General features: G+C 35.2%; 1 protein-coding gene across 13 annotated transcripts in view; it reads left to right on the top strand.

The window, feature by feature from the left end:
* The window catches only part of PTBP2 (polypyrimidine tract binding protein 2), a 53,499-nt gene extending 41,537 nt beyond the window's left edge, over positions 1 to 11,962 (top strand). For 4 of the 13 annotated variants that reach the window (XM_013369012.3, XM_065072593.1, XM_065072602.1 and 1 more), the window contains 7 exons: positions 527 to 722; positions 7,343 to 7,497; positions 8,963 to 8,996; positions 9,454 to 9,546; positions 9,932 to 10,148; positions 10,246 to 10,323; positions 10,471 to 11,962. In XM_013369012.3, coding sequence (XP_013224466.3) covers positions 527 to 722; positions 7,343 to 7,497; positions 8,963 to 8,996; positions 9,454 to 9,546; positions 9,932 to 10,148; positions 10,246 to 10,323; positions 10,471 to 10,603 — 906 coding nt within the window. In that variant the 3' untranslated portion in view covers positions 10,604 to 11,962. The remainder of the gene's footprint in view (positions 1 to 526; positions 723 to 7,342; positions 7,498 to 8,962; positions 8,997 to 9,453; positions 9,547 to 9,931; positions 10,149 to 10,245; positions 10,324 to 10,470) is intronic. The other 9 variants (XM_065072599.1, XM_065072595.1, XM_065072604.1 and 6 more) reach the window with 3 other exon arrangements.
* The last annotated feature ends 3,973 nt before the right edge of the window (positions 11,963 to 15,935 follow it).

The following is a 15,935-nucleotide window of genomic DNA, read 5'->3' as shown; positions in this document are numbered from 1 at the left end:
GAAGAAAAACGTGCAGGAATAATGTAAATATTGTGCTTTAACAGATAGCTATCTAACATACTATTTAAGTCTAGATTTTTATTTTTTTCCTCAGGTCGGCTTTCCCTGTAAAAGAATATTTGTGTGATTTATTTATTTATTTATTTATTTTTAAATGGTGGGGGTTTTGTTGTTGTTTTTGTTTGGTTTTTTTTTTAAGAAACTTATTTGGCATTATGTCTGATTTAAAGGTGTACTATGGAATACGGGTTAATTAACTATATTCAACAGACTAACTTTTAAGTTTGACTGAATTAAGATGTCTCTTGCCACTTTGCATAAATGGTTTCTAGGTAAGAGAAGTAAACATCGAGCTTCCTGGAATCATGTTAAGAGAGGTTAATGCATTTTAATCTTAATTGGTTTTAAGCTAGATAGTAAGATGGATAAATATATATATGCTGACCTTGTTTATTTTTAAAGAAAAAAATGTTGTGCAACCAGCCTGTATTGTGTAATTTTTAAATAAACTTATTTCCTTTTCCAGGCCCTAGATGGTCAAAATATTTATAATGCTTGCTGTACCCTACGGATTGATTTTTCCAAATTGGTGAATTTGAACGTCAAGTACAACAACGATAAAAGCAGGGACTACACTCGTCCTGACCTTCCATCTGGTGATGGGCAGCCAGCGCTGGACCCAGCTATTGCTGCAGCGTTTGCAAAGGAGACTTCTCTTCTAGGTATGATTCTGACATTGTTCTTTTGTATTGCAAAGTCACTTGATAAAAATGTTTATTAATCCTTCTAAAAACTAAAGATCTGAAATTGCAGTAGTCTCCAAAGGCCCAGTCAGGGTTCGGTCTGTATTGTGATCTGAATTGCAGTAGCACAATTGTCTTTAGAAGTCCTGCATAAATGAATGAGAGAATGTACGACAAAATGAGAAATACACAACATATAAGGAAAAGGCAAGTTAGTTCTGCTTTAATTTTCAAATCTGTCCTTCCCTCTTTGATATGTTCTTCTCAGCTGCTGTTGCCCACCTTGTCCACCCTCTCACCTGAGACTTAACATGATTTACATGTTTCATTCATGTTATTGTTTAATTGTAATATCAGATCATGAAAATATTTTATTGGTTTCCTTCAATAAGGAAAGATGGTGTTCTTTGCTTAAAATAAAAAAAAAAAGGTGCTACTTTATAGTTCCTGCAAATAACAGGAAAAAATCTGTAGTTGTACTTGTGCTCTGGTACATGAGTACTAATATCCTGTCAGCTTTCAAGTTCATCTGAAGAAGTAGGTGAAATGCTCCGATATAGATACAAATAAATACATCTTCTGACTGTTAGTAAAATAATTCAGCATGTTCTGCATGCTTCAGGAGAAATTCGTGTGTTTTGTGTTTTGTTTTGTTTTTAATTTATCACAATTCATTGCATGAATTTCACTTCCTACTTCTTAAAATTTAGTAGTGCTCAGGCACAATCGCATGACTTATAAAACCTGGTTTATTATGTTGTGATCATTGTTCTTCCCACTTAGTCTTTGCTCTTATTATTTTTTCTTTCACCATTACCCATATTCTACTACAGAGAACTTAAGAATAACATGGATTTCATCCTTTGTTTTTTGTACAGGATTGGCCAACTTTAAGTCAGAATTTAAGTAGCAAAGAGGGGCCTCTGCTGTCATGTTAGGTTTTGTAGGGTGGGGATTTAGGAGAGGAGACAGTGCCAACTGCAGTGTTAGCAATGTAACTTTAATTTAACATTTTCCTGAATTCTGATTTCCTGTCTCAGGCTTACTAACATCCTTCTGTGTGTATAATGCTTATAGTATGCATCAAATTAACAGGTTAAATTTGCTTGGCATAGTGGTATCACTTGGGTCATTGTGGCACTTTGGATACGTCTAATAATTGTGATTACTATGCTTGTTGTAGTTATCCAAGTCACTTTAGCTGACTTTATATTCTAGTGTTTTAGGCTTGAATGTCACTTAGACGCTTTTGTAATTTTACAAAACTACATAAATTTTCTAAACTTTTGATTTTAATTAGACTCATTCTTCTGTGCATATTAAAGGTTTTTGCTAGTAAAATTATGAAGATGGCAGTTATTAGCTAATTAAATATTTTAATTGTCACTGTCTGGATGGACCTCTTTAAAATGCATTGTTTTTCCAAACAGCAAGAAAATAAAAGGTGCACAACATGAGCTACTTGCATTGCAGCTGTGTAACACTTTCAGAGTCAGTCGTGTTTATTATGATGAGTAGTGAAGATTATATGCCAAAGTTGTTTTTTTCTTCTGTAAAATGATTCATTGTATTGAAAGACTTAAGGGAGCTGGGTACTTTTTCTAACTCTGCTTGTAGCCAGTTGAGTGAGCTTGGTAAACTGTAAGTCTGCATCATCTGCCAGGTGGGTATGATTATACAGTGATCTCTTTTTATTGCTAGTTGATGTTTTTGTGGTTTTTGTTTGGTTTGGAGTTTTTTGTTTTGTTTCATTTTTTTTCTTTGGGTTCTGGTGTTTGTTTTTTCTCCAAGTTGCCTTGTTTGGTGGGTTGTTTTTTTTTACAGAATTTGAGCTCTACAGCTGAAAAACTTTACAAAAAGGCTCCATAGTACTGTTAGTGCCTTAGCCATTTGGATAGTTGTCAAAATGGGAATGATGCTTCTTTGAATATGGAAGAAAGGGGTTCTCATTCTGGGCTGCTTACTGTGAAAAAAATACACAAAATATAAGTAATGTAAATAAAAAAGGGTAAAGGATAGAAGAAAAAAAAAATCAAAAGTCTAAATGGACACTTGTGCATGCAATTTATAGCTGCATTTTCATTCAGATACTCAAAAGGGGAATGGTGAGAACACTTAAAAGTTCAGAGAGTTTTAAGATGGAGGTTGTCAATCTATGATGTGTAAAGTATGGCAGAATGATAGCAGTGACCTTCTTCCTGCTCTTTGTTTTCCGCTCAGTATTTCATTTTGCTTGCTTTAGAATACTTATTTCTGTAGTGTTGATAAAGAATAACTTCAGAGTGTTCTCAGTCAATGTCTACCATGTCCCATTCCCAGATGGTTCCCAAAGGGCATGTTTCCAAATGAAAGAGGGGAACTCCATTTTGAGCTTAATGTGATGCTCTTCGTGTTCTTTTGCCTACTCAGAATACAACAAGTTGAATCTGTAGCGTTCAGTTAAAATGCTTGCTGTAGCTGTTCTCTTATATGTATATAACGAGAACGCTAACAGAAAATGTGGTGAGGACTCAGTTCTGACTTTTGCTTATGTTATGCTGTTATATGCCAGATAGTTACAGAACTTGGGTGCCTTTTGTTTTTAACAGTGTGCTGTAATTCATATGTCAGAAATTACATTTACTTTTAATGTAATTTTGTGAGTTGTTTTAGTGACAAGATGTGAGTCTTGTTACTCTTGGTGTTTAAATCTGCATTAATACAAAACCATTACATATCTCAGTTTCCTTATGTATGGAATTAACCCTCCTCTTCAGTAAATGTAACTTTATGGTGTAGTGTGGTAACACTGGCAGCTTCATAAGGTGTTATGCGGAGAATTTTAAAAGAACCTCTGTCTCCCCCAAACCCGTTCAGTTTATGTATAAGTAGTAGGCCAGTAACAAGTTCAAAAACATGGTGGTGACTTGAGATAAAGCTACAAAAAAGTTCATATCAGGACTAGGAACTAAATCCAGTTCTCGGTCATAGTTGTGTATACCTGCATTGAAACAACTACTCCTGCTGCCTGGGGTTTTCATAGATAAGTTCATCATACGCTTTTAGTATAGCTTTAATTCGTCTCTTATTAAAATGGCATTAGTAATTTGCATTTCAGAAGTCATACAGAACGATACTTTGAAGGGGAATAAGTAATGTGACATGCTGTGTTTAAACTTCATTGAGGAGAAGGACTTAAAAAGGCTAGGAAAAAAGGTGTATATTATTTGTATGTTTTCATTAATATCCAGAAAAACAAAAACCTGTTATCTGTAATTGTTGGAAGCTAAGATAAAGCTGGTTACAAAGCTTTCTAATACCAGTCGATCATGTTGTCCTCAAATCTTGAACAGTATGTTGCATGGTAACTAGTGATCACAATACAAGTTGTTCTTATTTTTATTTATTAACATTTTTTTATTTGCTTAAATCAAAATGTCAAGTCAGTGCAGTAGAGACCTACAGAACAGGCATTGTGTTTTGTGTGGGTTTGTAATTTGGATGACCGTTAAAGAAATGAGGTCTGCATGTGCTATGTAAGCGGTTAGAAACATATCAGTCACATAGCTGATCCTAGCCTGCATGCATCATTGTTCATTTGTCTGCTGCATCCTCTGCTGTGATGAAACTAAGGTATCAGAAATCTTTGAGACTGTAAATTGGACATCTTTTCAATGAGTCTTGTTATCCTTTTGAAAGAATAAGAAAATCACTAATGGACAGAATGGGTTGATTTCAATGGTATTATCAGAAGCAGATGGTAGTTGGGTTTTTTTTGGTTTGTTTGTTTTGGTTTGTTTTTTTTTTTTTTTTCACACAGGAAAAGTTATACATGTTCTCCTCACAATAAAAAAATTACAGGAGATATTACAGGAAAAAACCTTGGAATAAACAGCAACTATATTATACTGAACTTCAGAAGCCAAAATATTTTGTATAAGAACTGCTTATAATTACAAATACTAATATGTAATAATACTTAATAATAATAATACTAACTCCACTTTAGATATTTGTTTAATATTACAAGTGTAAATATGTTGTTGTGGTTAGTGCGCCCACAGCTTTATCCCTTGCTGTCATCCCTGGCTTGCTTTATTAGCACTTTCCACTAATGCCCCTTCTTAAGATTCTTATTAATTTAGTCTGTTTCAAAGGATAATTGAAAATATTTCTATATGAATGGTGTTGAATTAATCTTTGTTTTTAACTACTTCAGTGGAACCAAAGAATGTCCTGTAGAGAGTTTGATGCTGTGAGGAATTTTGCTCTTTAAAAGTATGAATTACTCAGCTATGCTCTGCCCAACTATCGAAAGAGCTGTAAAAACTTCACTAGTCATCTTTAAATTCCTTTATTCCTAAAGTGCTGGACTGGCTTAAAGCTTCTAAGGCTACAAAAAGGTGCTTAGACACATTAGAAGGTTTGAAATGCTCTACTATCTTGGCATTTTCTAATACCAAAATGATTGCTGTTGACCTAGTGTAAAATAAGTAGTTTCCCTTCAGGTGGACATCTGTCACACTGGACTGTCATTCTTCACATTTCTGTCTGTGTGACCTCTGCAGTAGCAGAGTGTAAATAAATGTGACATTCAGCATATACAATAAAAGGACTCAAAAGTACATTTCTAAAACATTTTTTTTTAGGACATAGCTGGGGGGTGTTGAAGTTGTTTGAGGAGTTTCATTTTATGTTCACAAGTTTCCCTGTGTATTAGAGTCTGATTTTTGGGAATAAACTTCTTTACTTCTTCCACAGGGATACTTTCTTTAACTGCATCTTTTATTAATTGTTTTTTTCGTTACAGTAAAGCCACATTCTTCAGCTTTAACCCAAGAGCAAAACATGCATTATTATGCTATTAATATACATAAGTGTATGGTATTACACTTTCACACAAAATGGATTTTGAGAAACGAAATGCTATGCTTTGACTAGCGGCAGTGCCTCTAATTCCACATCCTCGCTGTGACAGCCCGTGTCCCTGTGGTCCCTGCAGGCCCAGTGCAGCCCCATGACAGGGACCACGCAGCAGCACCCCTGGGGCAGCGCTTCTGTCGCCCCTGGTAGCTGCTGCTTGTCTTACATGATCAAGCATATTGCGTGTCACTTTATTGCCTCTTTAATGTAAGTGCCTGTTGTTTCTGTAGACCATGTAACACATTCTCAAATCTGTTAAGTGTTTTTGCAGGATGGGAGAGAGGAAGACAAGATAGGGGGTGTCCTTCTGTATTTGTATTACACAAATACAACATATAATGGAATAAAAAGAACATATTTGTTGCCTTTTGATTCAAGTAGATTATCCCTCATCCCATCATGAGAGATGACTAGAACTGTCACTACTCAGAACGTTCTGTTCCTCTAGTTTGACCCCTGAATACTAACATTTTAAATCTTTTAAACTCTTCTTGTTAAGCACTCCATATCTTTAATTTCCTTTCTTAGAATACTTACTGTTCTTAATTCTGTATGTGCTTTGATAGGAAATTACCAGGAAATATTTTCCAATGCTTGATCAGTGATACTGTTAAACACTATTGCAAGTAGTGATGGATGATGTCCTGTAGCCTTTGAGGCATCATCATTTGTCCAGCCCAGCAAAATCTCTCCCCCCCTTTTTTTTTTAATTAGTCATTTTTCACAAATTTGTGCAACAAAAAATAAAGAGGTGGAGTGGAGCTAGACATCTTTTTTTATTTAAAAAATATTTTTTTAAAAAAGCAACCTTGCTTACTGCCCCTTTCTGTCCTCCTGTGTGTTCCTTTTTGAACAGTAAATCTGTTGTTGTTTTTTTTTTTTAAATTAAGGGTTAATTACATTTAGTATTATCTGTATAATATTTGGGCACTGACTGAAACGGAAGCATTTTCTCTTATGACTTTCTTTAAAATAAAACTTCATGTGGGAAGGGAAGTAGTCCGAGGTGTAAAGGTTATATTTAGACTGTCTACTTGGCAGGTTGGTCAAAAGTTGTGTTAGCACGATCGTATACACATTAGAAATTTTGTCAAAATACTGAAATCTGTGAACCCAATTGCAGTAAAGGAAAATAAAACGCTGAATTTGTTTCCTTGTTTTTATATACATTTATATACATTTTGCTATGTTAGTGTCCTTTTACTGTACTCTGTTAAAATGTGCAAATAAAATTTTGATCAAATAGGATAGCTCTTCCTACATAAAGTGTGTATAGTGCCTGTTCACATCCCCAGCTCAGGTGTGTTTAGTCGGAAGCATCAGGTTGGAGACAAGAATGCCTCTCAAAGGGGGATGGACAAGAGGGGTGTAATGATGCAGAGAGCACAATTAGCATTTAAACTGTTTTGATAAACTAGACACATTTTGGAGTACAGCAGGAAAAGTTTTGGTGCACAAGAATGTTTATTTGGAAAGGAAACATGGTTTACACCTCATCACTCCTTTGAAGACTTGATCAAGTTTTCGCATTTCCCTTTGGTGTTTTAATGTAGCAACCCATTTCACAACTCTTTGGATCACTTTAACAGTGGAATGGTCTGCTTTGTAGAGTGTTGTATGCAACACTTTTACTGATATAGGTACGTTTTTAAACGACTTGTGTGTGTTTCGTAAAATATGCTTTATTTTAAAATTAGGGCTTCCTGTTGCAGCTGTTCCAGGAGCACTGAGTCCTTTGGCTATTCCAAATGCAGCAGCTGCAGCTGCAGCCGCTGCTGCCGGCCGTGTGGGAATGCCTGGAGTTGCGGCTGGTGGCAACACAGTCCTTCTGGTCAGCAATTTAAATGAAGAGGTCAGTGAAACAATTTTACTTTTTTTTCCTCTTTAGTCACATTTCATTTGTCAGTATTTTATAATTTCTTTGCATTTGGCCTCTTACATTTGTATTTGAAGCTCAAAGTATTTTTGCTGTTTTTTTGTTGTTGTTGTGTTTTTTAAAAAATCCCCCAAAGTTAATCTTAAAGCCATTATTGTTAAACACTTTTGTTTTCCCAGGTAGCTAACAACTTTAAATGTCCTTTGATAGTCGGCTACCTATTTTTTCTAAGAAAAATGTGGTAACTACTGCATGTTTGACATTTGAATTGAAAGCTTTATTTTTACAAAATATCAACTATGCTTTCTTTTGCAATTATAATCACATAAACTAGAATTTCTGTTTTGTTTCTTCTAATTGTTTGCTGTTTCATTTCATGCTTGTATCTCATGTTTTAAGGTCTTAATTTATGTAAACTACTCTAACACATTTTTCTTTGAAGGTTCTCCCAAAGATCTTGACGAGGCACTCTTCCAGTCTCTCTTAGTAATTTTTTTCTTTGCAGTTACTCATTTGTCTTTAAAAAATAATAATTAAAAAAATACGGCAAAGCATTTTCACCCTAACTGTATCTTTCTTGCTAACTCTGAAATCTGGAGGGGTTTATTTAGTTTTGCATTTTTACTGTCCTGTACACTTATTTTGATGGCTGTGAAAGCTGGTATGAAATGTGGGAAGTTTGTATCAGTCTAGCTGTTCCATTTTTAACTGGCCTCTGTCGCTGTAGATCATTAAGCTTTTTTTTTATCATCTGGTACTATTTTGTCATCCACAGTCTTGCATGTTAAAATGTTTTAGATCAGAGTGCCATTTTGAAAGATTTTTTGCCTGCATTTCATAACCAGCCATGCTTACGCAGTTAAAGTTCAAAGTTTAAAATTTCTATTGCATGCTTTTTTAATTTATTTTCATGTTGAGATGAAATGCTGTAGTTTACTCTTGATATGAATGTACTTTACCCATATTTGTCTTGGGTGACTACATTTTACTCAGTTTTTCTTGTACAGTACATAAACCAACCATTTTCTGACCAAATTCCTGCATTTCCTATGTACTGACCTATATTTTATTTTTTTTTTGTTCCCCACTTCCTTATTTTTTCTTCTGCATTGCTGTATTCCCTTCCCCATTTCATCCTTTTCCCCATGTGTTCAACTTCCCTTTCCTTGTCTTGATCCAAATTCCCATGCCCTTCCCTGTCTTACCCTTCTCGTCTTTGTCCACATTCCCTGTCTTCATTCCTTATGTTCATGCTTCTGTGCTTGAACAAAATGTTCCTCGGACCAACTTGCCCCAATTAACCGCCTTGAAACCATGATCCATGACCACCTCACCATTCTGCGGGAACCACCCTTCGTTATGGATGATCTGTTCATCTCCGCTCTTCCTCGACTCTTCTCTCTTCTTGTCTTACGCTGCTTGCTCTTCTCTCCTTCTAAAGATGGTTACGCCCCAAAGTCTGTTTACCCTCTTCGGTATGTTATTGTTAGCACTATACTTTTATTATTTATTTGATTTTGGTTTGGTTTTTTTTGTTGTGGTTTTTTTTTGTTGTTGTTTATTTGTTTCACCTTAATTCTTATTTGTAGCTAGCACTTTGGCTTAAAGTCGAATAGTAAATCTTTTGCTATTTTTCTTTTGCTGTTTAAAACTCTCCATAGACACAAATTTTCTTTTAATGCATGCTAATATATTTTTGCATGGTCTTTAATTTAATATCATTCACGTAGCTTTGAGGGTTTATCAGAAATTATTCTTTTCAAAATTCACTATTCAAAATCTTTATCTCCTTTATTCATTTGTGAGAGTGTTGAGTTTGAGTGAGTGATCTTGTTGCTGTCTGAATGTTCCATTAATATGTCAAAATATATTACTTAGGTTACTGGCTTTAAAATGAACTTTTTCTTTTGGGTTACCTTTGACTTTGAAAAGGTGTTTATGGTGATGTGCAGCGTGTGAAGATTTTATACAATAAGAAGGACAGTGCTCTTATACAGATGGCTGATGGAAACCAGTCACAGCTGGGTAAGATCAGTTTTCTGTTTATATTCCCCTTAGTCTAGGTACTTGACGTTATGTTCTGTAAAATCAGGTGAACTAAGCATGTTTACATTTGTCAGTTTGTCTTGTATCCTGGTTACCCACAAAATCCAGTCTTACGGCATCCATTTCTATTCCAGAAGGTCTGCACAATATCCTAAACGAATTCAGCAGCTGAATCACACGTGATGGCCTTTAAATAAATAAATATTCGTGCAGATTCTGCAGACCTAGCTCTTGATTCCAGTCTTTTAGGACACTGACCCTTTGATTTACTTGGGTTTTTTTCTTGTTTGCCAGGGTTACGTGTGATGTCCCACAAGCTGTTGAAAAGTAATGCTGAATTGAGTAAACCTGTTGTCTTTTTCAGCCATGAGCCACCTTAATGGACAAAAAATGTATGGAAAGATTATTCGGGTTACTCTTTCTAAACATCAGACAGTACAGCTACCTCGAGAGGGACTGGATGACCAAGGGCTGACTAAAGATTTTGGAAATTCACCTCTTCATCGCTTCAAGAAGCCTGGCTCAAAAAATTTTCAAAATATATTTCCTCCTTCTGCAACACTTCATCTGTCCAATATTCCGTAAGTGTTGGCTGTCCGTAAGCCAGTAGTATTAATGTGAATCGCAACGCATTTAACTAATAATTCCTTACTGTGCTTGTTTTCTTTCTGTCTGTAGACCATCAGTAGCAGAAGAGGATCTACGCACATTGTTTGCTAACACTGGAGGCACTGTGAAAGCATTTAAATTTTTTCAGTAAGTAACTTTCCTGTACATAGCTTTAGCAAAAGACTGCTTAAGTGTGTTTTTGCAGCATGTCTTAAGGAAAAGTACATAGAGAATAACAAATAGTAGGAGAACCCCTGTGGTGTTCAAGTCCCTAATGCCATTATTTTGTTTCAGAAGAGATCACAAGATGGCACTTCTTCAGATGTCAACAGTAGAAGAAGCTATTCAGGCTTTGATTGATCTTCACAATTACAATCTTGGAGAAAATCACCATCTGAGAGTTTCTTTCTCTAAGTCAACTATTTAAAAAGACAGATTGAAAACGAGGATGTATTGCATTGTTTGGTGTTGTCACCTATTGACTGTTCAGGAAAGTGGGGACCAGAGTTTGTGTTCTGTTGGTTTTTACTTTTTTTTCATGCTGTTATCATTCCTTGGTTGTTTTAAAAATAAAAAAAAAAAGTTAAGCAGTGATACTAACTGCTGTTGTTCAGCTGTTGTTTAGATAAACCATCATTTTGTTTAAAAGATTTAAGGTTAATACCAGAGTTTTTCAACTTAGTTGATGTACGTGCCTTAAAAAGGAAAACTAGTACTGCTGGAGTTGCGTAACTAGTAAAAAGCAAATTTGGTTGTCTGGGGCACATTGTTACATGATAATTTAAATATGTTTAGGCAGGGGTGTGTAAAAAGGTTAAGCATTTGTTTCTCCTGCTTGATAGATTCCTTCATCTGCTGGCTTGCCACTTATTTTTCTTTTTAATTGGATAAGATGCGTTATGCTGAAAGAATAAAATCACATTATTTGATTTCTGCTACTTTTTGCTTTGTGCTCTTTTTTAAAGAGGCCTTTTGTATTTCAAGGTTCTGGTCTAGATTCAATTATGAATGTAGGCATTAGTTAAAATTAACAAGGTAGAGAATATTAATTTCTTAAAGGACAAAAAATGACTTCTGTGACTTTGAGCCCCATGTGAAAAGCAATGTGGAATCTTAACCTTTTTGTACACACTCTTGTGGGATGTATCATATAAATGTCAGCACTAAGTAATGTCTTGTTTGTGGCTGAATATTTTTCGTAGATGTTTTTGAAGTTGACATGACTTACGTGCATTTCAATATATATTGCCATCTTTAGTTTGTAATTAAGATATGGAATATGGTTGTGGATTTCTGAGCATGTACAGACTGGTCAAGCTAGTTCAGGACATGGTGCATGTATCTTTCAGTGACGAAGAAAGTTTGCTGCAAATGCTTGCAGGAAATTTTGTGGCAGTTTTCTAAAACTGACAACCAGGTGGGACCAAAGTTTATGTGCCTTTAGTCTTAATTTACCTTGCATTGTAATATTCAGTTTTAATAAATCTCTTCAAAATATTTTGTATTTAGAAGTTGATCTGACTTTACTATAAACATGGCTCAGAATCTACAGATCCAGTTAATTTGAAAGCAGTTCTGTCACTCTGAACTGTTACCTTGATTCTGTTAAAATGACCAATACTTTTTGAAGTTGATGTACTTAGTTTCAAGATTCATAGATTCTGTTATCTATGTAGAAAACAAATGGTCATGTATATTTTCTATTAGTTGAGTTTTTACATCTTTAGAATTGTAAAATTCAGTATAGTTTGAAAGTGGCACAATTAAAAATTAATTTTCTAACAAAGTTGGGAGGTTTGACGGTTGTTTAATTTCATTTTGTGTGTACTCTGCTTACCTCTGTAGCATGCTCAATAAACACTTCTGTAGCTCTGTATTCACCTTTTCTGTCTTTCTCTGCTGCTTTCTATCTCTCCTCTTCTTTGTTTTTCACTTCTACTGTGCTTCTAAATTCATGTTTATTCTCTGCCAGGGTGGGAAAAGCATAATATTAAAAAAATACAATTTATGGCTTTTTATCATAAATCTGATGCTGTGAAAAATACCGGCTCTTTATTTTCAGAAAGATAGTGACCCTTTTGCAGGCAAATGTGCATATTAAACATTTCCCACCCTGTTATAACTTACTGCTTTGAAGACATAACTTTTATTGTAGTTTGTTAGCTCTCTCTTTCTATCTTTTTAGTTTTCAAGCAGATTTATGCACTAATAGATCTCTCAGGTTTGCCATGCTCTCTTGCTGCAGTTTCATCTTTCATTTTTTTTTGTGTCTGCTAAAGATTTTCTACTAATCATACAGTATCCTCATGGGTTAAAGTAACAAATTTTTAAACATTAGATTTGCAGACCATACATAGCCCAGACCAGAATATTTCACCTTTTCAGAGACATGGGTTCAAATGAATGTAAAAACAGTGTGGGCACTTCAATAGTGTTTCTTCATACTACTTTGATTGCTGTGGGTTTTTTTCCGCTCAAAGTAGGATTAAAACTTCTACACAAAACCACTTTAAGAGTAACTGTATGATCCTGAAGCATTACATTGGTAAAAGCTGTCACTGTTCAAATCGAAGCATTTTTCTGTCACTTCTGCAGTACAACTACTGTAGATTTATTGATACTGTACTACTTTGTGACCTGATGTCTGTTCTTTGAGTTGGCTTTCAAATCAATAAATAAGGCTCCTTTTAAAAGGTCATGGTATAACATAGGGGGCTTGCATTAGTCTTCACTATGTTAAATTAAATGCATCAGGTTCTTATCTGTTTTATCAGAAATACACCCAAGATATGACTTACGTTACACTCCAGATATCACAGTGATCACCCAATCTGAACTGCTCGCAGAATCAGATCTACTCGTACATGAAACATGTGAATCAACATGTTTTTACAACTCAGGCATCCAAATTCATTGATGTTACTGTCTCCTGGTTGACTTGAACAGTAATTAAGGGTCTGACTGAGCTGATCTTTTACATTTTCCATCTTTATACCATGGTGCCCTGTATTGTTAAAAGTAAAAATGTCAGATTTGCTTTTGCATATCAGAACACGTGCGTGTTTCAAATAGAAATGTGAACAGAAATTTACCATTCCATGGGTTCAGTGTGTGCCAAACTTTTTCCACTCTAAAGCATCTGTATCAGATAGCATACAGTGATTGCCATGTGTATAATTTTGAAATAACTTCAAACATCTGCAGTTTGAGTGTTTACAAATCTAGAGTTTTTGTAAAACTGTAACTTGCTCATCTTTTGCCAGGCTTATTTCCACACACAAAAAAGTTTCTATACTACTTTTCTGATTTTGAACAATTCTTGGCAAAACCTCAAGGGAAAGAATATATATTGAACTTGATTTGTTATAATTTCAGTAATTTTTATTACAAGGTTATATTTGTATCAGTCAAAATTAAAAGCAATGATAGTCATAATTGGCATGGAAGCTTTTTTTAGTAACTCAGTGAAGAAAATCACTGTTCAGTTATTGATACTTAGTCTCTAAAGTGGTATCTCTTCAGAAAATACAGGTTTAATTTCCTAACTGCTAGAACTTTACAAAACTTGTTTTTCTTTAGGTGGTACTGCATTTTGTATAGTGATTTGTACATTTCTGTTGTTATAAAATGTAAATAAGTTTCTGATGTATTTTTAGCTCTTCAGAATGTGAAAACGCGAAGCATCATTTTTATTAAAATTTTACTAAAAATGAGGTTTATGAATAACTTCTTACACTCCATGGGATGTGAATTTTCAGATTATGTTAGTAGGAGGTCTCCGTAGGCATGTTGATACTCCAAATGCAATTTCCAAGTTTTAAAATAAGTCGAGTATTTTGACAGAAGGTGATTGCCGATTACGTTTTTTTTCCTTGTGAATTGTTAGACTTTTCTCTAATGGAGCAATAAAATTGGTTGGAGCAGTCCAAAATGATTCTTTGATCAGGTAATGTCCACTGGCAAATACAATATGTAAATGAAGTAAAACAAAACCTGATAGCAAAAAAACCCTGATACTAAAAAACGTGGCAAAACTTCAAAGTCAAGTGAATGCACTTTGTAGTATTTCTGTATATTGTGATTTAACATGTTATTAAAAGGCACCTTTGCCCTGCAGGAATAACAGCTCATATGACTATTTGTAGATTGCCGTATTTAATGTTTTACATTAATTTTATAAGCTCTCTTACAAAAAAATCCCTTTGATTCATTGAAAGTTTCCTTCTGTTTATTATACTATGTTAGAACCTGAAAGCACCATTTATCTGCAGTATTTAAGGCACTTCAATTTTATACCCTAGTTTACTCCAGACAATTTGTCTAATTCTATGCTTAGATAATAAGTAGTTCTGTTGAAACACTAGAAAAAATATTATGAATTATGCCTGTCTCTGTGAACAGATATATAAATCCACTAGTCCATCTCAAGGAAAGGTTTTCCCAGTATTAAATCTTCTACGGTGAGCAAGGCTGCTTGAAAAGATCTGGTTGTGTGGGGTGGGGATGAGGCTGAAGCCACTGTCTGTCAGACCTTATTCCATGCCAGAGACTGAGACACTGCCACAATAATGAAGCTTTAGAGAATTTCTTTAACTGGTTTTCTTTTAATGTAAGAATTTATTTAGAATTACTTAACCTGAGTCTCTTTAGCTTGGAAAATCTCTACAGTGCATCTACACGCGTGCGCGCACATGCTTGATCTCAAACACGCTTGGTGAACAAAAGGAGACTGGTGCGTTCCTGTTTCACCTTAAAAAAAAAAAAATGCTGTTTTTTACTGCATAATACACCTTTGTTGTATTTTTCTGAGTTCACTGAACTTTCCCCAATCAACTGAATTTGGAAGAGAATTACATTGCTTTGTGTTTTTCCCCCTTCAGTGTTTACAGCATGTAATGTTTAAAAGGTATGTTCTTTCTTGATTAGTTCTGCATGCAGACAACAAAGGAAAAGAAAAGAACTTTTCTTCCTTGGGAAAATGTGAATTAAATGTGGGTTGGCTCAAATATCTCCAAAAAAAAAAAAAAAAAAAGAAAACCACCAAAAAAACACAAACCCTCCAAATAGCACTCCAGGTTTTCTTGCTAACTCAAAGCCGGTACTTCCAATGCTATGAGAAAGTGAAGGGGGAAATCTGCCTTCTCTCCTGTTCTGGCAGGAATTACGGAACGGACATGGACGTGTTTCTGTCTAACAGGCAGCAGCTTGCGAGGGCACCTGGGTGGGGTACATGAGACATGGGAGGCGACGGGTGTTTTGCAACAGGAGTAGTATTGAACAGAGGAGCATTGAGGGAGTTACAGGAGGTTTCCTTAAGTCCTTTTCATGCATAAATAGGTCTTAAAAATTGTTGATAAGAGGAAAATTACTGGTTGAATTATTTTGGGGGGTGATTTTTACAAACAAGTCAGATCAAAATCTGTAGAGCTTGTGGGGTGTGTTATGTTTTCACTTCTGCCCAACAGGTCCTGAGGTGTTAGAGCTCAGCAACTGCACGCAGGCTGCCGTGGGAGCTGGTTTTCCCAGGATGAGTACTGATGGTCCCTGGAAGCCAGTGAGACTGAAAGCCTGAAGTCTCCAGCCCTAGGGCAGGCTAGGTGTCAGGGTAGTTTACAATGATTGACACTGATGGTGTGACAGAGAGATAAAGCGAGCTAGCAGGATCTAGTAAGAGATTTGTTAGAGCAGTCCTCAGAAGTGACACATGTTGGGAAACTGGCATTTTTTGATGAAAAATTGTCTGTTGTAAATTTTCTGAC

This window comes from Columba livia, chromosome 8 (assembly GCF_036013475.1).
Source record: "Columba livia isolate bColLiv1 breed racing homer chromosome 8, bColLiv1.pat.W.v2, whole genome shotgun sequence".
NCBI classification, from domain to species: domain Eukaryota; kingdom Metazoa; phylum Chordata; class Aves; order Columbiformes; family Columbidae; genus Columba; species Columba livia.
This window is presented reverse-complemented; position numbering and strand designations above follow the sequence as displayed.